At 40.2% G+C, this 22,861-nt stretch overlaps 1 protein-coding gene across 1 annotated transcript in view; it reads right to left on the reverse strand.

The window, feature by feature from the left end:
* Positions 1–22,861, reverse strand: part of LOC127424128 (RIMS-binding protein 2-like) — a 163,399-nt gene that overhangs the window by 63,741 nt on the left and 76,797 nt on the right. The window contains exon 4 of the mRNA XM_051669049.1: positions 11,052–11,141. Coding sequence (XP_051525009.1) covers positions 11,052–11,141 — 90 coding nt within the window. The remainder of the gene's footprint in view (positions 1–11,051; positions 11,142–22,861) is intronic.

Genomic DNA, 22,861 nt, shown 5'->3' on the forward strand with positions numbered 1-22,861 from the left:
AAAAAACTGTGTAAAAATTAACACTGCTTAGAGATACAGTATTATTCAGTTATGTTATGAGAACTATAAAGCTTCAGCACATACAGTGCAATTTGTGTCTAAGTTTGATATTTACGGTTAGGTGTTTGTTCAAATCCCAAACCTTAAGTATGAGTAACAGTTAAAGTAATGCTTGCCTTGGCCACCACCAGAATAAAAGTGGCAAAAGGTAATAAAACAAATCTTACTATATGTTACATAATATAACAATATATTATAATATTAATAATAATTATGTCTGTAGTGTATTGGTTTGAGTATCCACAGTGGGGTAGTAGTTGACCATGTATGAATGAGACCATCTAGACCCATGCTGCTGCAAGGCTAATAGGTAAATTGATTCAGCAAAGTCAACAACATCTAGCATGGTTTCACAAACAGCAGGGTCTGAGAGGGCAGTGCTGGATACTCATGTCTCGACCAGGATGCCTCTAGGCACATCTGCTCCACACTTCAGAATATAAAAGGTTTCTTTACTTGCTACCAAACAAGTATACATTTTTTCACCCTAGATTCAATTTTGCTTTTGAATGATAATACCTCCAATAAAAACTAGGTTAATGATCTATGGCAGTGATTTCCAACTAGGAGTTTACGTACCCCAGGGGGTACATAAGCAGGTTCCAGGGGGTATGCAAAGAGAATTGGATTTTTCTTTGCTAAAGGTGTACTTAGTCATTTTTTCCCCATTAAAAAAGTTTTACTCCTAAAGAAATGAATTGTAATTTTGAAACATATGTATAAAATCATGACCACTCACATGAGATAAGGACTCTAGTCATATCAGTAATCTTATAAAAGCTGTTTTATTATACATGGGGCAGGGGCACCCTCATGGGGGCTGCCATTTTAGAATCACATGACCAGCTGAAAACTACTCGCTTAATCTCAGTAACTGTTTTGTTATTGGACACTTTCACTCTTGAATTAAATCAGTCATGGCTGATGTGAATAGTGAAATTCTACAATGGCATCTGAGTGCTGTATCCAAGCATGTTAACAGAAAGTTGAGTGGAAGGAAAAAGTGTGGAAGAAAAAATGCACAACCAACCGAGAGAACTGCAGCCTTATGACTGTCAAGCAAAATCAATTCAAGAATTTGGGTGAACTTCACAAGGAATGGACTGAGGCTGGGGTCAAGGTATCAAGAGCCACCACACACAGACATGTCAAGGAATTTGGCTACAGTTGTCGTATTCCTCTTGTTAAGCCACTCCTGAACCACAGACAACGTCAGAGGCGTCTTACCTGGGCTAAGGAGAAGAAGAACTGGACTGTTGCCCAGTGGTCCAAAGTCCTCTTTTCAGATGAGAGCAAGTTTTGTATTTCATTTGGAAACCAAGGTCCTAGAGTCTGGAGGAAGGGTGGAGAAGCTCATAGCCCAAGTTGCTTGAAGTCCAGTGTTAAGTTTCCACAGTCTGTGATGATTTGGGGTGCAATGTCATCTGCTGGTGTTGGTCCATTGTGTTTTTTGAAAACCAAAGTCACTGCACCCGTTTACCAAGACATTTTGGAGCACTTCATGCTTCCTTCTGCTGACCAGCTTTTTAAAGATGCTGATTTCATTTTCCAGCAGGATTTGGCACCTGCCCATACTGCCAAAAGCACCAAAAGTTGGTTAAATGACCATGGTGTTGGTGTGCTTGACTGGCCAGCAAACTCACCAGACCTGAACCCCATAGAGAATCTATGGGGTATTGTCAAGAGGAAAATGAGAAACAAGAGACCAAAAAATGCAGATGAGCTGAAGGCCACTGTCAAAGAAACCTGGGCTTCCATACCACCTCAGCAGTGCCACAAACTGATCACCTCCATGCCATGCTGAATTGAGGCAGTAATTAAAGCAAAAGGAGCCCCTACCAAGTATTGAGTACATATACAGTAAATGAACATACTTTCCAGAAGGCCAACAATTCACTAAAAATGTTTTTTTTATTGGTCTTATGATGTATTCTAATTTTTTGAGATAGTGAATTGGTGGGTTTTTGTTAAATGTGAGCCAAAATCATCACAATTAAAAGAACCAAAGACTTAAACTACTTCAGTCTGTGTGCATTGAATTTATTTAATACATGAGTTTCACAATTTGAGTTGAATTACTGAAATAAATGAACTTTTCCACGACATTCTAATTTATTGAGATGCACCTGTATGTATATATATATATATATATATATATATATATATATATATATATATATATATATATATATATATATATATACTGTATGTCAACTGTCTACCAAAATGCAGAAAAACTAATGATAAAATATTTGTAAAATTAGTAGTTTTAAATGTACCAAGTAAGAAGGTCCGTTAAAAATATAATTTCCACCACATAATGCTGTCAAACATAATACAACAGTTAGTTCATGACTTTCAGAAAAAAAATACTTTTTATGAATTCATCTGCACATGTATGTCCACTATCAGACATTGTTAGCAAACAAATAAAATACATTAATCTTAAAAGTGTGTTTTAAGAGAGTTTATTTTTTTAAATGTCAACAAGGCCAAAACATCCTATTACATTCTGCTGCTGCATGGTGTGGTACATAGAACATGTGCAGTCTTCAAACTACAGTGCCGAGCTCGGAAGACCTCTCTGGGATTACAGCAGTGTATTTAGAGGCAGAGAGAACAGCAGGGTTGACGTCCTGTATCGACTGCAGCGTCAGTCATGATAAAAAGCTGAGCTGTCAGAGAGAGAGGCAGTGAGTACACACACACTCCACACCTGTCCAATCTGACACCCATCTCTTATCTGCAATCTGACCCTCACAGCTCACTGCTACAACAATTAGCGCTGAATGGGCTGTTCTGGAGGAAATATGTTTGACCTATTACACTTGTAGTGTTGATTCTTTTGACGTTCAATCTGCATGTTGCTATATAGTCACAGTAGTGTTGGGGAAACAACATACTTGTATAAAATTAAAGAGAGCATGAAATCAAAGTTGACCTTCTTTACTTTCTTAATCAATGTCCCAGGTGTGTGTAAACGGCAACTATTCTTGAGGTCCGTCTTTGCAAATATTTGCTCATAGTTTGTTGATCTATGTACATACAGTTGGTCTGACAGATGTCCCTGGCCATTGTGCCACATGTAAAAAGAGTTTTTTAAAAACGCATCTCGACATTTTGAAAGAAAGAGTGTATTCTGCGTGAACGGCCCCTAATTGTGACAGATTATTCTTAAGAAAAAAAAAAACTTTCTCTACCCCTGAATTAACTTTTATTTTCTGCTGAAATAACCAAGGCCACATGGGCGGGGGATTAATAATATCATCAAATAATATTATAGTCTCCCTTTCACAATCCATTCAAATCTCAATAGATAAAATAAAGTTCCCTCCCGCATTTTTTGATGCTGAACATCAAATGAAAAGCAAATGCTGTTTCATTTTGTCTTTGAGGCATGATGTACATGACATGCCAAAAGTTGCGTTTCCAAGGGAACTTCATCCTAATTCACAAAGGGAACTACAAGGACACATATTAAACTTACTCTTCCTTTAAAAATATTTTCAATTAAGCAAACTAATGTACTTTTATTTACTACTATTTTAGTCAGAGGTAAGGCCTTGTCTGCAGTTAGGAAACCACCTCACAAAAGTAACCACAACCACATAGCACAACTATTTCACCACACTGACTACATGCTAGCAAAACCATTCTAAGATGCATTCCCACGATTCAACATTCAACATCCTTAACTGCAATTTACTCCTACAGTGCTGCTGAGCCAATAACAGTCAGGATAGACAGAAGCTGTGTAGATGGGGTAGCTGCCATCTTGATAACTGCCATTTCGTGCTCTAGATTCAATGATGTCTCACTCTCAAACAGCTATCTGAGAAGGGGTCAGCTGAACTCACAAAATAAGTGACGCATGAAGGACCTTTCTTTTTAAGCAACAGCGAGCTCACATGACTCGCTCAGAGACGCCACATCATTACTGCTCTCCCTTTTGCATAGTAACATAAGGAGCTGGTGCCACAGTTTTGATGTCTCGAACAACATGAGGGAGAGTAAATGATCACAGAATTGTACATTTTGGGTGAACTATTCCTTTAAAGATGAGTGTTTGATGTGTAGACTGCTGATATGCATTATTAAGGTAACTGTTCCCTAATTTGGCAACTATGCTGTCTTTTCCAAGCAATTCATTCTCTCTCCCTTTCCTTCCTCTGTATTTATCTCTCGGTGTCATAGGTTTTGTATTCATAAATGCCTAATGTGGGAGCGGGGTTCCTGTTTTGCAACAGCAATGTTGGATAACACACCTACTTGGACATATCGGACGCTGCGTACCTTTGAACAGCTCAGCGGGAAGACACTGCACTGCCAGGATGGGATGCCAAATGTTCCTCCAATTATATAATCACACAGACACAGACATGACTAAAAGATTAACTATAAGCACTAGCAGGCATAGATCAGCGATTACATACAGTATCCCACATGCAGGTGTGAGACAGGATTAGGGGAGACCAGAGAAGTGCACATCAAAGGAAGACCAAAGTAGATTATTATAGATCACAGGTGTCGCATCAGAAGGCATAAGCAATGGAGAAGAGTGACTACCCACTGCTATCTGATTTGACTCCGTGTAATTTCTGCATTAGCCTGAAATGTTGAACTTTATCTTTCAAATCGTAAACATTTCCAGCAGCTCTTATAAGCTACTGTAATCCAAAGTTTACATGAAATTTACATGAAGGTTGCTAAACAACTACACTAATCCCTTCCAAACCAATAGTGTTTTGTCCAAAAAATTGCCTACTTCTGAAAGACTTCTAGAAAAGAATGCACAATTTAAATTTTTTGTAATTCATTTTATGGCTGTTAGTACTGATATAGGGCCCTATTTTAAAGGAATATTCCAGGTTCAATACAAGTTAAGCTCAATCGACAGCATTTGTGGCATAATTTTGATTACCACAAAATAAATGTTGACTTGCCCCTCGTTTTCTTAATTAAAAAAAAAAAAAAAAAAAATCGAGGTTGCAGTGAGGCATTTACAATGGAAGAGAATGGGGGCCAATTTTTGAATGTTAAAATACTGTTTCAAAAGTATAGTCACACGAAATTTTAGTGTGATAAAATCACTGTAACAGTAAAAAGATCGGGCAAGGAGAAGGCGGGAACCGGCTGAAAAGTAAACATAAAGTTTAATGATATAACTCAACTTAAAACAACATAAAACAAACATGAACACAGACACACACACACAACGCGGCCACGTGCGTCTCTCTCTCTCTCTCTCTCAAACTGGTGTCTCCGGCTCCCCTTTTTCTCGCTCTCCCACTGATCATCTAATTAAGCGCCGGCCGTGCACCCACACTGCCCAGCCATGCCCTCCTCCTCATCACAATCACTTACTAACCTTTTCTGTGTAAAGTTATAGCCAATTTTACAACTTCGTTGTCATGACGATGTCAACAAATACTAAACCCCCAATATGACTGTAAAAATTACATTTAAACAATTTTACAGCTCAAATAATACGAGTTTTAACAGAATAAGTAATGTAAGTGCTTTTATACAATTATAAACTTCACATTTCTGCTTTTAAACCCTCCAAAAATTGGTCACATTCACTTTCATTATAAGTGCCTCACTGTAACCTCTATTTAAATTTTTTATTTTTTAAGAAAAGGAGGGATGAGTTGAAATAAATTTTTATGGTAATCAATATTATTCCACGAATGCTGTCAATTGAGCTTAACTTTCATTGAACCTGGAATATTCCTTTAAGAGCACTATTGCTAGGCACAGTGCTATGTGATAATTCATACACGCAAAGTCAGTGGGCATGGTCTTCTAGTCTTTGTTGAATGCCAGGCATATTTCTATGATAGTGATGCGCTCCTTTTATACACATGAAAAATGTGTTTCTCGTCAGGATGTTGCACGCATACAACCATAGATAGCGTAAACACTTCCACAAACGGTCATTTGCACTGGCACAAAAACAGCAATCTCACAAAAACTGGATAAGACATAGAGCACGGTCACTGCACGTAGCATTATTGCTTCTGTCCGCGCTGAATTGTTTTCTTATGTGACATAATGAAACGTCATTCCATTCCACATTTCATTGGGGGTTTTTTTTGTGTCTCGCAGAGGAGTGTCGCATTTGGGTCAAGTTAAAAAGAACTTCATCTGTTAAAAACGCGGTTCAAGACACCTATATTTGTGACACTGTGTCTTGCTTTTTTAGAGCAAGAACACATTTGGTGTGAAAAGCCCCTTGTATGACTGTTACTACTCGTCATACTTCAAATGATACCACAAATTGTGCAGAGTGATGAGCAGAGGTTTTCTAATACTGACAATAAAATGGGTGAAAATTCCCATTCCCACTTACGTTAAAGGAGGGTCCTGATCCATATCTAGGAACCACAATATTATAGAGCAATCACCTAGCATTACATTAACAACATAGGAATATGCTAAAAAAAAAAAATATTTGGAGTGTCTATTTGCACCCCGGTGTAAATAGCATCTGCCACACAGTGCAGCTATTTGCACCCCTATAGTCTGGTGAAACCACAGGAATATATGACAAACTAGACAAAAGGTGCCGCTGCTGTGGCGTAAGGTGTAAAGACAGTGTGAATGTGCACTGCTGTCCTAGCGACCCCGATTCAAATCTGCCTTTTGTTTCTTTGTCGGGGAGTGCAAAGAAGGGTTTGGTCTGGAGGCGGGGTCTGTTGATCGCACTCGTTACCGTGGCCAGCATCACTTGTGTGTAGATTGCATCACTGTCTGTATTACTATAGTAATATGTGGTAACCATGTTTTTTGGCAGAAACCATAGTTTTAATCCAATTAACCATGGTGTTACTACAGTAAAATGGTGGGAATATAGTAATCATGGTTAATTTTGTGGTTACTGTAAATTTACAAAAAAACACCATGGTGAAACTATGGTTATTGTTGCAAAACCAAGGTTATTTTTTTCTAAAGGAAGATTAAGGTTAGGTTTAGAGGTAGGGGTTAATGTAGTGTGTCTGTGGGACTCTAAATTAACACAATAAACACACTGCAGTGATACCCATATACTGTACTGTATGTTAGTATTGAAATATGGGTGCAAATAGTATCTGACACTATTTGCACCAGGGCTTAATTAATATCTACCATTTTTTGCACCAGGGTTGGGCTGCAAATAATATCTGCCACTATTTGCACTAGGGTGTAAATAGCATATACCATTATTTGCACCAGTGTGCAAATAGCATCTGCCAAAAAAATTAAGGATACCTTAGAAAATGCTCCATCTGCAGCTCTATTGATCTGTTTTCAAAAATTCGTAAAAAAGATTGTTTGGTAATGAGACTGTAACTGATGTGTTTATGCTCTGTCTGTAATTTATGTCTAAATGATGGAAGCTTGAATGGTGGCTCCTATATGGTCCATCAGTGCTGTGAAAACCAGCATTTTTTAACACGTCGCTGTTCGACCATAAACCCAATCATGTTTTTTTATGCCATTTAACTATTACAAGAATGTAATATCCGCCAGGTCCAGAGAGCAGCAGTTCCACATATCCCCTCTTCAGATAAATCAGACGATCAAAGCACACACACACACACAAAACACACTCTGCTGTAACACATACACAAACGAAACTCTTGCATTTAATGTCTGGTTAAGTAATGTTTCTTGACATTGTCAAAAATGAATCCTTCAGGAAATTGCTTTTCTGTGACTACACACGCAGCCGAACACAAAAACTTTATCAATATTATAAGTAATATCAGCATGACCAACTTAAGCATAAATACACACACATTCATATATAGACACATGCAAAGGGTGAGTAAAACACAAACATGTAAAAACAACAGAATATTGAAATCAGTATCGGAGGAGGGAAATGAAAGAGGTGGAAATCTACTGCACATATTGAGCTACAGAAGTTCCCATAAAGGTATGATAATATTTAGATTTCATGAATTGGGAGGCCACAGAAGGTGTTTTATTTCATCCTGGTCTTCATGAAACCATTCCTAAATTTGTTTAGAATGCATGGGTTTTAATAAGCCAGAATATGGTACATATACTGTTTGCAATGTAGAATACTCTGGTCCTGCAAAGCAACCTCATATTCCTTGGCCCACTATGCAGCCATCCAAAAAATAATTTGGCATAATGACTACCATGAGAGGGCTGCCCATACCATTACAGATCCATATTTAACAGTTGACAATAGAAATTATCATTTATCAAACGATAAACCTGTCTGGATGCAGAATACAAGATGAAAGATGAATTACCTGACGATATAAATTTTTTACATTGCTCAGAGTTGCAGGTGTTGTGCTGGTTACACCAGGTAATGTGTCTCTGTGCATCTGCCCAGGATACAAGCAGTTTCCGAAAGGCAAACCACCATAAGCTCTAACAGCTGTGTCACAGTAGAGCTAGTTAAATTCTTCTGTAAATTCGAGGTTTTGCTTTTGTGGTTCTTTAGTATCTATTCTGTCTGTCGCTGTTGCTAAGTTTTGACTTGCAACCACTTCTTCTCTCAGACAATTTAAAAGTATTCATGGCATGTTCAGTCTTTATTTGACACATTATATTTCTTTGTGCGTTTGCATAGACTCTTTCACTGTTTGAAACTCAAATAGAAAGCTCTTTTACAGCTGACATGTGCCACTAATTGGGCCTCAAACTATTACTATAACTTAAGCTTTCTGGTTAACCCCAAATAGTAAAGAAATAGTTCACCTAAAAATGATAAATCTCTCATCATTTACTCACCATCTCAAACTCATATGAATTTCTTTCTTCTGCGGAATACAGGCGAAGATATTTTGACACAGATATTATGTAAATTTATCCATCCAATGCAAGCCAATGGGGTCCAACACTTCCAAGCTCCAAAAAGGACATACAGTAAAGGCAGCATAAAGGTAATTTATATATCTCATATGGTTTAATCCATGTCTTGTGGAGAAATATGATCGGCTTTGGGTAAGAACAGACCAAAATATAACTCCTTCTTCACTATAAATCTTCCATCTGCAGTCTTCTAGTTGCAATCATAATTTGAAGCTTGAATACCCTTCCTTGTGCTTGATGTATGCATAGCGCTGCGTGTGCGCTCATCAAGCGATTTCACGGGATCTTTGACGCTACTCTTTTCCTGCTTTAAAGGGGTTGTGACATGCCTTTTTCATTATTTTAATATGTTCCTTAAGTTGGGGGGCCTGGGTAGCTCAGCAAGTAAAGACACTGACTACCACACCTGGAGTCACAAGTTCAAATCCAGGGCATGCTGAGTGACTCCAGTCAGGCTTCCTAAGCTAAGATTGAGGTGAGTCACTACGCCACCATGAGGACCTAGTGCACATTGGGAATTCCAAGTTGGGGAGAAAAGGGGATAAAAAAAATATATGTTCCTTGAGGTTTACTTCTAATAATTAGGGATGGGACAATATGGTTATCTCACAATTTGACTTGATATACAATATGAGGTTCTCAATTCAATATTATAACACTTAAATGACAAAGTATGGCAAAAATTTTTTTCGTTTTTTTAAAAATGTTTAATAATAAATAATAATAATGTGCATTAATACACAATTTAAATGCTCAAAGTTAACATAATACCTCAAACAATACATGAGTTTCTCATATACCTTTCACTATAAGAAAATATCACAAACAAATAAGCCTTCAAAAATAGTGGGCTACATTCAGGCTGGTCAGGTGCAGAACAAGCAATAGAACTGAACAGAACCTGTCCCGAAAAAGTATGTGAAAGTGTATTTCTGTTTTTTTATGAATTTGTTTGTCATCATTACTATAATCACATTTTAACCTTTTAAAAACATAAAATTCAACGTTCTACCAATTAATATTATATAATGAAATTGAATGTATATAATAATGACCTGAGCTGTCAATGTTTGAAATAATGTGTACAATTTACAAGAAATAGCACTGAGTTTACATTCATTCGTATAACAAGCACTATAAAGGTACTGTCACTTTAAGAGTTTAACGTGCATCTCACAGACTCGCACAGGTGTTCCGATTCATTTATTAACAAGATACAAGATTTTTAGCCAATCCGTGTTATTTGTTTTTAAAATTAATATTTCTTTGAACTATTTTGTCTGCCTGTAAAGAACAGAGAGGATATTAAAAGACACATTATTGTGTCTGCGGGATCTCATCTTTGATGGACACACATTACACGGAAGAAATGGACCATTTATATCTCAAACCCTTTTAACAAAACAAGGAGATTTTCCAGGTATTACTGTACTTGCATTTCTAAAAGCTAAATTCAAACACTTTAAGCACTTCAAGGACCTTGTAAACAGTGTAGAAAAAAGTGCAGTAGGGGTAAAATCAAGCGATAGAGAGATAATGATGTTTGACTTTAAGGACTTCAAGGACCTTGTAAACAGTGTAGAAAAAAGTGCAGTAGGGTCAAATCAAGCAATAGAGAGATAATGAGGTCTGACGGGTCATTTCATTTATGTGCACATGGACAGAAAACAATGTTGCAAATTTCGAAATATCGAATTTTGCCTCGATATGGTTTGTCATTTAATATTAGGTAATTTTATTTAGTATTTCTCCTTTAGCATAACCACAAATCAGTAGGACATTTACATCACTGCCTTTTCCAAAAGAAAACCACAACACCCTACAGTCTCATGCACTGTGCATTGATACCCCGGAGCAGAGATGAACTCATCCATCTCTTGAGTGAGTGGGTGGTCAATGCTGTGCTCCAAATGGGGCAGAGGGACTCATTGGATTGAGTTAGAGGATGCAGAAATGTGTGGCGGGCGGTCCAAGGCCTCCAGCTTTATGAGGAACAATCCTGCTCCTCCACTCGAGTGGCAAAAACACCATTAGTGCTCTCCACCAGGGAACAAACGATAGCAAGAACGGATTACAATGCCATTGTGTGTGTGTGAGTGAGTATGCGTTGAGGGTTTGTTATCAAGCCCTAAGCCGGAATGAGACAGACTGCTTACCTGCTCATACTTTGCTGCCTTCTGGATATCGTTGAACAACTGAAGATTCAGACGTAATTTCTGCTGCAGAACACACTGAAGCTCACTCTCCTGTGAACACACACAACCATGGATAGAGATTAGATTATGTGATACATACTGGGTGATTTATTACTATACAAGTGACTATATTTATGTATATACCTGTATACCAGGGTCAGAAATTAACCAGGGCCATCATGCCACTGAATGTGCCAAAATTGCCCCACATATTTAAAATAAATGCCCCTGTAGTTCATTCCTCTGTTATCTCATCTGTTATCTAAATGATATATTTCATATTCTATTCTAGGCCTATTTACTTATGGGTTAAGAATACATATATATGTCTGGCAAAATACTCACAGGCACACACAGATAAACACACGTTTAAACAGCAGGGTGTATTCTTCTAAGAACAGAGTTTCCAACCCAGCCAGTGTTAGTCAATGCATTATTCATTTTGAGTCGAGCGAGAGGGGGCGATAGGGACTGAAAAATTTATACAGACAGTAAGGGAGTGAAAGAGAGTGAGAGAGGGCCATCTGTCTTAGAAAGTCTGACACAGAGGGTTTGAACTACAGACACCAGTAGTCAACAGAAATCAACATGCAGTCTCCACATAACACCTCTTGAATATCCTACTGACAGCAGAAAACACACACACACAGAGAGAGAGAGAGAGAGAGAGAGAGAGAGAGAGAGAGAGAGAGAGAGAGAGCAATACAGTAGTGTTCATGAGGTGTTATATAGGAATAAGACCAAGGAGGTTTATAATACTTGAAGAGAGCTGTCCGTTAGCCTTCCTATTCATCTCAATGGCAGTTGCTCACATGGCGCATGCACCCCCAGACGTACGCACCTGCATACTGCCATCATTGCTCATGGGCACTTAGTTCAGGACACAATTTTCTTTGAGCCAATCATCTGGGACCTGGACCTAAAATGCCTTGTAAATAATTACTGCAAGACAATGATGTCCTAACAATGATTATAGCACCATAAGGGGCCGTTCACAACTAACGCATTTTGTTTGTTGTGAATTTGTATTTTTTAAATTGTTTTCTTATGTAAACATGCACTAAATGGATGTCTTTGACCACTGCGAGGTGCGTTGTTATTTTTTCAGAGTTTCGTGCAAGAGTACCACATTTTTTAGACACCGTGCCAAGTTAAAAGAACTTGCACTTTTAAAAACGTTTCTCGAGACACCTGCGTTATGTTCTATTTGTTGCATCTTTCTTCTTTTCATCCAATTACACATTCGGACTGAACGACGCCTAAGAACCTGCTGCTGCATGAACTTTGACATTAAAGGTAGCAGACAGGGAAAACATAAAAACCAATTTATGCAATCTAAAACGGTCACTGGTAAAATATCTAGTATAATAATTTGGAATATTTGTGATTACATGTTGCTAACTAAAAAGGGAGAGGAGAGCAGAATGCATTAGACAGCATGCTGCTTTTATGATTGAATCATCTGTACACCTTTAAATAGCTCTGTGTAATTAGGTTAACACCTCAAATCATTGGTTAATCTTGACTGCTGTGGATAATTTGCATACATCCCTAACCAAACCCTCATCCCACGCAGATTAAGACTCAACCCTCACTGCAGGAGAAAACGTAATTACACTCCACCAACATCTATGTGATGTGACATCAGTGTCACTTATACAAGTTATCTTCAGAGTTCATGGGTGTGTGGGTTTTGAGAAGCATGAAAAAACGATTTTTTGTAGCATAGCCAAGATAAACTGAAACAATTTGATGAAAAATGTAAATTTAAGCACATTTTATGACATTGTTGAGACCTCTTCTAAACAGGGGTTAAATTGGGCCGGTACAGCCCCAAATGGCGTTCCGGCACCTTCGATTCCAAAAATTAAAAAATGAAATTCCAGTTATTGTGTTCTCCAGTACGGTTTTTGTTTGATCCATTTGACACATTCCGTCTCCATTTAGCGAGTGCACTTGATCAAAAATATGTCAAGTTCATTATGCTTCACTCTAGTCAGTTGCGGACGCTGTAAGAGGCGGCATATTTGAAAGCAGCACACGACAACGTGCCCCCATATTCAGATGAGCGCTTTGCTTCTGTATCGCCATGGTCCAACTACAATCTCATTTTCAAAGAAATCATGTAATATGGAATCAACTGCTCACCCGTTTCTTAGATCCACAGATATGCAGTAGCCAGTTTAATTAGTTTATTGAATATCTACCCAAAGGGGCTTTTGAATCAGGAATCAGTTGCATCCAAAGCAACATCACCATAGAGCAAAATATCATACAACTTGAGATTAAAACACTCAACCAACACACTGTAAAAAGTTTCACTGTTATGTGTATATTTACGTGTGTCCTCCATTTTTGTAGATTCAGTTTTTATTTTTAATTTGTTTGTTTTTTATTTTTGAAAAAATGTTTTCTAGCAAATATACAGTGTGATTCACTAGTGAAAATGTATTTATTTTAAACTCTTATAATTTAATGCAAATGTTTTCATACAAATTATATTATCAGAATAATCTGAGTAAAAAGTTGTTTGTAGAAAATGTTTGTTTCCTTTAAGAACAATGTGCATTTATTATTAAATTGTAACATAATTAGATATAAGTTTAGCATGTTCTATAAGATGATCCCCTACCTAGGGCAAGAAGAAGGTAACTTGTCCCAGCTGTCATCTAATGTAAAACACTAAACCAAATACTCCATGTAATTATGTATTTTCACAATTCAGTAGAATAATGACATACATAAATTATGATAGACACATCATTATCCCAGTAAACAGAATCCCATTAAAATTTATTCATCTGAAAGAACAAACTTCATCTATGAATTACATACCATACAGGTCTATTGATTTAGACCATATTTAGACACCCATGCATTTTATTAAATCTTTATTTTAATAAAATTGCAACGTCACCTAATTTTAGGGTTCCCCCACCTCCGTAATCCCAATTTAACCCCTGCTTCTAAAATTCTAGAGGAAACATGAGATTTTTAGAGTCTTTTTCTCAGGAGAATAATTTGAGAATCAGGATACCAAAGGTTTCTCCATTTGTTTTCCATTCAAACTCATTGCTGTTTAGGAGAAATAGTTAAGATCTGTGATTATCTTTACTAAGGGTCTTTTTATATTAAAATACTATGGATTTTTCCTCCCTGATAAAGCTCCTAAACAATGCAATTAAAAGACCAAAGCAAACCAATAGTCTTTGAATTTAATCATTAGAGACAGTTTGTCTGTCTACATGCAGTACATACTGTACAGTGCATATACGTACAGACAGACACACACATACACAGTCTTGCCTCATAACAGTACTAAGATCACCTCCATTTCTACACCTTTCACTCTCATCGAAAGGCCATTGTCATTTCAACTGCCGTCAGTTCACTGCAGTCACTTCCAATCTCTTCTGAGCTGCACATGATTGCATTGGCAGCCCACTCTCTGAAGACTGAGCCTGGAATTGAATGACCCAGTGAAGATAAGAGAGTGAGAGATCTAATGATTACAAATTAGACAAGTATAAACTCAGATTCACATGGAATGTGTAACACTAACAAATTGCATGATGCAGCCCAGGAGACTTCATGCTGGCTCTGCAGCAGCATAATTTGAAGGAGCTACAAATAAAAAAAAAAAAAAAAAACACAAACAGAAAAATAGGAGGGGTGCCATGAGGGAGGTCATTACAATAACATTCATTCTGCTGGAAAAGCCTGATAATAATGCATTTGAAATGAGGAGCACACTAACTAAATACACAAACACACATTTTGCTTATGTATCTGGAACCCTAAATTCTATGTATCAGAACAGGTTTTTTGGCAATATACAGACAAGCACAATACAAATCTATTCCTGCACTTTACAGCATGTATTCCGTCCTGAGTATGTGAATTTTCTTATATGACTTACAACATCTGTTTAAATAAGTAGTACAAAACAGAGCGCACAGCATTAAATACTGTATCCCTCAACGCAATGCACTTAACTTCCATATTTATTTAAATAAATAAACCAGAAGCCATAACTGCCAAGATTTTTTTTAACTGGTCTTTTTTTAACTAATTTGTAATAGTACTTTGACAAGTCACAATGTTTTAAATTAATAGTTCACCCCAAAATTTTGTGTAAATTATGGGCTAAAAAAAACGTACGTTCTCACGTGAATGCGCGAGCCTCTGTAAACTAGTTTTTTTCATTGCATTCATAAACATGCTATGGTCATAAGGACTTGTTACCAAAACCTACTGTATGGACTCCATTTATCAAATTGTACATACAACATAGTGAAGTCATGTGACAATAATGTAGCATAGAGTACTACAGTTTAAAATGATTATCGTGAATATTGGACGATATTTGGCCATTTGCAATTATCGGCATCCGGCCATAACTGTGTTTGCTTGGCCGATTAACAGAAGTGTTAACTCTCCCTTGTGTCAGTTCCAAAATCTACCAATAGATTTGTCAATGGATAGTCAACACCTTCTGTTTTCAAGGTTTTTTCTTTTCAAGTTTATACAAATTTGAGTAAATATTGCATAAAATATGTTTATTTCACTTTAAGAATTTTATGTGCATAAGATTTTTTGTTGTTAAATTGATTTATGTTTATCAGAATTAATATCGGCATGCTTTCTAGATATCGGTATCAGCCATTGAAAAACATATATCGGTCGACAACTACTTTACACTACTCAGTAAACAGTTCGCTAGTATTACATTCTAAATACAGCTTTTACTTTAATTTGGATGGTATGGTAGCAAGACTTCTGTTTTGTGGAATGCATCCAGCCAGAGCTGGGCTAATAGATATTGGGCACTTCCAAGAAATAAGCGGCGCTGACCTTTGAGATGACACAATCTGTTCTGTTGGGCACTTGTTCACCAAACACCTCTCTCCTTGCAATCATGCTTCCTTCAGTCTCTAGATCCTACACTCCAGATACGCCTCACTCTGACACCAAGATTCATTTGAACTCAGATGTGCTGTAAATTTGAGGTGTTTATTGAGGTGTTTAAGGTGTTTTTGGAATGTATACTGATACAGTGGGATTATTTGACTTGAGTTTGGTTATAAGAAGTAATAACTAAGGGTAATATATATATATGTTTGCTGGTCTAAATCTAAGGAACCCACTCCCAAATCTCTTTGATATTCTGGCCCCTTATTATGGCTAGCATCCCTCCTTCAATGTATGTGAATGAGAGTTTTTGATTTTTTTATTGTCTGCCAGATGAACAGCAGATTTGTTTGTTCAAATCCATAAATGTACATATATGAGCAATAGTAACAGTTACTGTATGCTTGCCTTAGCAAAACATTTTTCATTAGAAGTCTTTGATCCAGTATAATTTAAATGGTTCTGAATATTTTAAGTTTAAATGCACTATGTAGCATTGTGGACATGAATATGACACAAAAGATCAATTGTTTGAATCTCAGTCACTTCTGCTATGACCACCACTAAACAGAAGCATGACCTTACAATCCAACAAACCAGAATACTAAATGCCCCGCTGGCAAAGCCAATTCAGAAACACACATAAAAAAGTGATACACTAGAGGCACTGTCCTGTCCATATGTTTACGTTTCATCATGATACGATCTTGAATCGATTCTCTTGGCCTGCGATCCGATATTTGCAGATACTTCAAAGTCGGCCACGATACAATTCGATTCAGGGACCTGCGATTGATATTCCGATATTATGTGCCTATATTACACAATCAATAAAAAAATGTTTTGCCCTCAAATGATGCATAAAATGATTATTTTATTCAGCTCTCTGTATACACATTGGGACATCCACAACAAAATAAGGTTGAAAAATGAATGTTGAAAAAAATTATACAGATAATAATATAAAAAATATAAGCTTATTTTTCAGTTTAGTCCAATTCAAAATACTTACATACCCATGACTTGTTTCCAACTATCCGTGCTATCCATGGTTCCCTATCTGTCACTCACTCGACGTTGTGTCGATGTAGTGACACTAGGGGTCACTCTTGGGTGCCCCAGACACCTCTGCTTTTTTGAAAAAAGGCCAATGAGAACTGGCGAGTGGAATTTGCATGCCACTCCCCCGGACATAAGGGTATAAAAGGAGCTGGTATGCAACCACTCATTCAGATTTTCTCTTCGGAACCAAGCGGTTGTATTCAGTGCACTGAATTAAATTCCCTCCAAAGACGCACCTCAAAACTGCTGGATTTATGGTGCATTTCAGTGGCTTCTCCCCCTCTGCACCCGTGGAGTGCAGAGAATGCCCCTGGACACTTCGGCAGAGTGAAAATAAGAGAGTATATTCATTCACAAAAAGAGCAGCACACACACGGAACGTCTTTTTAAAGATGCCTTTCTGTTTGTGTGTTATTCCTGGATGCAGTCGTTATCTCTCCGCTTCTGACGGCCACAATCGCTGTCTTACGTGTCTGGGAGACATCGTTCGTGGAACATGACCATGGTAACGTTGCGGTCACGGCTTGCTTTCGTACCTATGGGTTTGAGGCCACGTCGGATAGCACTGGGGGTGATTTGGGGACATCAATGGGACCACCTCCGCCAGGTATCCCCCCACGGACCTCCCATTCCCCAGCACGCTCGCTTTCCCCGATCGGGCTCTCGCACGAGACCGCCTGCTCGTCTCAGCACGAGTTCGACTTCTCGTGCGTAGCTCGGGAAGACGATGAGATATCGAGCGCAGCATCGGAGAGTGGGCTCAACCAGTCTGACGCAGAGGCTTCGGCTGTGCTTCCTCCTTCGGGAACGGTCACCCAGTCTCACGCCGATGCGGAATTGAGTGGAACCCTCCACTCTCCCCTGAACCCTCATGGCTCGACGAATGGTTCCTGGGCTATCGTTCCTTTCTTGCCAAGACCACGCGTACGGCCTGTCCTTGTTCCCTCAGGTCACAGAGGCAGCCCTTGCCCTGCTAAGGGAAGTGGGCATCCGCATCCTCAACTATCTCGACGACTGGCTAATCCTAGCCCACTCTCGAGAGTTGCTGTGCGCACACAGGGACCTCGTGCTCCGGCACCTCAGCCGACTGGGGCTTTGGGTCAACTGGGAAAAGAGCAAGCTCTCCCCGGTTCAGAGCATCTCTTGGTTTGGAGTTGGACTCAGTCTCGATGACAGCGCGCCTCACGAACGAAAGCACGCAGTCGGTGCTGAACTGTCTGAAGGCGTTCAGACGGAGTACAGTGGTTCCACTGAAACTTTTTCAGAGGCTCCTGGGGCATATGGCATCCTCAGCGGCAGCCACACCGCTCGGGTTGATGCATATGAGACCGCTTCAGCACTGGCTTCAGACTTGAATCCCGAGATGGGCATGGCACTACGGGACACATTGCGTGACCATCACGCCGATCTGTCACCGCCTCTTCAGCCCTTGGACCGACATTGCATTTCTACGGGCAGGGGTTCCCCTCCAGCAGGTCTCCAGGCGCGTCGTGGTTACAACAGACGCCTCCAAGTCTGACGGGCTGGGGCGCCGGATGCAACGGGCACACAGCCGCCGGCTCCTGGACAGGCCCACGGCTGCGTTGGCACATCAACTGCCTAGAGTTTTTGGCCTTACTGCTCGCCCTGCGGAGGTTCCGGCCGTTGATCCAGGGTAAGCACATGTTGGTCTGGATGGACAACACAGTGACGGTAGTGTACATCAACCATCAAGGCAGTCTACACTCCCATTGCATGTCAAAACTTGCCCGCCGTCTCCTCCTCTGGAGTCAGCAGCGCCTCAAGTCGCTATGAGCCACTCACATCCCGGGCGACCTCAACACCGCAGCGGACGTGCTGTCACATCAGGTTACCCTCAGGGGAGAGTGGAGACTCCATCCTCAGGTGGTCCAGCTGAGTTGATTCGGTCGAGCACAGGTAGACCTGTTTGCTTTCCGAGAATCCTCCCACTGCCCGCTTTGGTACACCCTGACCGAGGCACCCCTTGGTATAGATGCGCCTGCACACAGCTGACCCCCTGGACTATGCAAATATGCATTTCCCCCAGTGAGCCTACTTGCACAGACCCTGTGCAAGGTCAGGGAGAACGAGGAGCAGGTCGTCCTAGTAGCAACCTACTGGCCCACCCAGACGTGGTTCTCGGATCTCACGCTCCTCGCAACAGCCCCCCCGACGAATTCCCCTGAGGAAGGACCTTCTTTCTCAGGAACGGGGCACCATCTGGCACCCATGACCAGACCTCTGGAATCTCCACGTCTGGCCCCTGGACGGGACGCGGAAGACCTAAGTGGCCTACCACCCGTGGTGGTAGACACGATCACTCAGGCTAGGGCTCCCTCTACGAGGTGCCTGTATGCCTTGAAGTGGTGTCTGTTCATTAAGTGGTGTTCTTCCTGACGCGAAGACCCCCAGAGTTGCGCAGTTGGATCGGTGCTTTTCTTCCTGCAGGAGAGGCGGCTGTCCCCCTCCACCTTGAAAGTGTATGTAGCCGCTATTTTGGCTCATCATGATGCAGTAGATGGTAAGTACTTGGGGAAGCATGACTTGATCATCAGGTTCCTGAGAGGCGCTAGGAGGTTCAATCCCTCCAGACCGCGCCTCGTCCCCTCGTGGGACCTCTCTGTAGTCCTGCGGGGTCTACAGGGAGCTCCCTTTGAGCCCTTGGAGTCAGCTGAGCTTAAGGCTCTCTCTTTGAAGACTGACCTCCTGACTGCGCTCACTTCCATCAAAAGGGTAGGGGACCTGCAGGTGTTCTCTGTCAGCGAATTGTGCCTAGAGTTCGGTCCGGGTTACTCTCACGTGATCCTGAGACCCCGACCGGGCTATGTGCCCAAGGTTCCCATGACCCCTTTTAGGGATCAGGTGGTGAACCTGCAAGCGCTGCCCCAGGAGGAGACAGACCCAGCCTTGGTGTTGCTGAGTCCGGTGCAAGCTTTACGCATCTATTTGGATCACACGCAGAGCCTTAGAAGCTCTTAACAGCTCTTTGTCTGCTTTGGTGGACAGCGGAAAGGAAGCGCTGTCTCCAAACAGAGGATTGCCCATTGAGTCACTGACGCCATCGCGATGGCATATCAGGCTTAGGACGTGCCACCCCCTGCGGGGTTACGAGCCCACTCTACCAGAAGTGTGGCGGCCTCCTGGGCCCTGGCCAGTGGCGCCTCTTTAGCAGACATCTGGTAAGACCATGTGATGTATTCCACTCAAAATACCCCCCCCCCTTTTTGGGCGGGGTGTGGTCTCCGTGGTGTCTTCCCCTTGGGAGGGACACCCCCCAATGCAGACACTTATGGCTCCCAGTCAGTTAACAAATTCCACTCTTTGTGGGGAGAAAAGAGAGGGAAAGAGTGACTGCCTGGTGTGCTGGCTACGAGGCACACAGCGGTCTGCCCGTCACACAACACCAGTTCACGTAACACAGTCCAGATAGTTGTGTTTTTTTGTATAGGGACCCCTAGTGTCACTACATCGACACAATGTCGAGTGAGTGACAGACAGGGAATGTCCTGGTTACTTTCTTAACTTCCGTTCCCTGATAGAGGGAACGAGACTTTGTGTCCCTCTTGCCACAACGCTGAACTACCCGCTGAAATGGCCGGGACCTGGTCTCGGCTCCTCAGCACAAAACCTGAATGAGTGGTTGCATACCAGCTCCTTTTATACCCGTATGTCCGGGGGAGTGGCATGCAAATTCCACTCGCCAATTCTCATTGGCCTTTTTTCAAAAAGGCAGAGGTGTTTGGGGCTCCCAAGAGTGACCCCCTAGTGTCACTACATCGGCACAACGTCTCGTTCCCTCCATCAGGGAATGGAGGTTACGAAAGTAACCAGGATGTTTTCTTGGCAACAACTTCCACAGTTGTAATGAAAAATTCTGTTACAGTTAACTGGGATAAATGTTATGGGTGTTGATGTGTAGATGTGTAAAGTCTTATAACTGATGCTGGAGCTGAGCAGGTGTTTCTCTTTCCCTCGTTAGTGCTGTTCAGAATGTCGGCGTTGTCATGATGTTTCACATAGTTGAACTTCTCCGTGGTACTTTAAAATAGCAAATTCTCATGAAAAATTCAAATGGTTTGCTCTACGTTTGTCACGAGAGCTCACATTTTAAGGAGTGCCCGGTTGATGCGTGCGCATGCCGCACGGATAGCAGAGCACAATTTGGCTTCAAAGACCCCACGCACATCTGTGTCCCACATGAAAAGCATATTTAGTGCTCATAAAGTCAAATGCGTACGGACGTGGCTGACATGAGAGTATTAAAATAAATGTACATCTTAAAAAATTTCTTTATCTATATTTACGCGTTGTATCGATAATATTGGATCGTTGGTCATTGGATCGATGCATCGATCCAGATCGATGGATCGCTACACCCCTAATGTTTACACAAACATGTTTACACTGTTTAGCCATGGCACAAATCATCTGTAACCTAATTAAGAGGCACATAAATGGCAAGTACTGAACACATAAGCACATGCTTTATTGAATATTTGCCAAAAGCATATCAGCATATTAATAATTTCTGATGCTTTTGGTGATGTTCCTATTCCAAATAAACCACTGGCCTTTCCAGCTTTGAGAAAGCATGCTCTCTCCACACAGACTCACATAAACACACACACACACACACACACACACACACACGTGCGCACACAAGCACACGTGTCATAGAAACATCAAAAATAGCACTTTATGTGAATTATTTTTGGATGTGGATGTGGTGTGTGTGTGTGTGTATGGAATCACACGTGCATAGCTGCATATGCGCACATGAGGAATTTTGTGTTCCACATGACTGGCTGCAGTTATCAGATGTAAATGTGATGAGTGAGTGAGGCAGAGAAGCAGATGGCCTCCTCAGAGAGACCGTCCCTCCACCCAAACCTATAAGACACATTACAACACCACCAGCCACAGTTCTCAACTTTAGTCTTCTGTTTCCATACAAAGCAACAGAAGAGAGGAGGACAAGAGGGAAGCACACAGGTAAATGGTGGTGGAGGTTGGGCTGAGTAGCATGACAGTATACATTATAACTTGCTGTATTAGAATTATCAGGATTTTTTTTTTCATTATTATTTTGACTAATGAATTTCCAACTCTACTCCATGATAACTGTATACAGATTTTTATTAGTCATTTTGATTAATACCAATTTTGATTAATTTGTTAAATAAATAATTTAGACAGATTTGTGAACAATTTCAACTAGTTCATTGAAAATAATTTACTAAAAAGAATGATTCACTGACAAATCGGACATCACTATGGCTTGTGAGAAAGTTTTACTCTACACAAGCATTGATAGACCAATATATATCGGCCAGGCGATTAATCAGACGATATTTGGCAATTTTTCGATTCTCGGCATCGGCCGATAACCGTGTTTGCTTGACCGATTAACAGAAGTGTTAACTCTCCCTTGTGTCAGTCCCAAAATCGACCAATAGATTTGTCAATGGATAGTCAACACTTTCTGTTTTGAAGGTTTTTTTTAAGCTTATGCAAATTTGAGTAAATATTGCATAAAATAAGTGTTTGCTTTAATTTAGAAATTTTGTGTATATCTGATTTGTTGTTTGTGTACTGGAAAACACTATTTAAAAATTACTTTAAGTTTTCCATGACCGTGGGAACCCTGTATTATTTTTGTTAACTGAAATAACAATAAAAATGAACACAACTGAAAAAACTGAAAATAAAATACTTTTCACGACTCCAAAATGACCAGAAATGAATTGTTGTAGTAGATATACATGTATATTCTAAAACCTGAAACCATTAAAACTCTT

This window comes from Myxocyprinus asiaticus, chromosome 33, assembly GCF_019703515.2.
Source record: "Myxocyprinus asiaticus isolate MX2 ecotype Aquarium Trade chromosome 33, UBuf_Myxa_2, whole genome shotgun sequence".
NCBI classification, from domain to species: Eukaryota; Metazoa; Chordata; class Actinopteri; order Cypriniformes; family Catostomidae; genus Myxocyprinus; species Myxocyprinus asiaticus.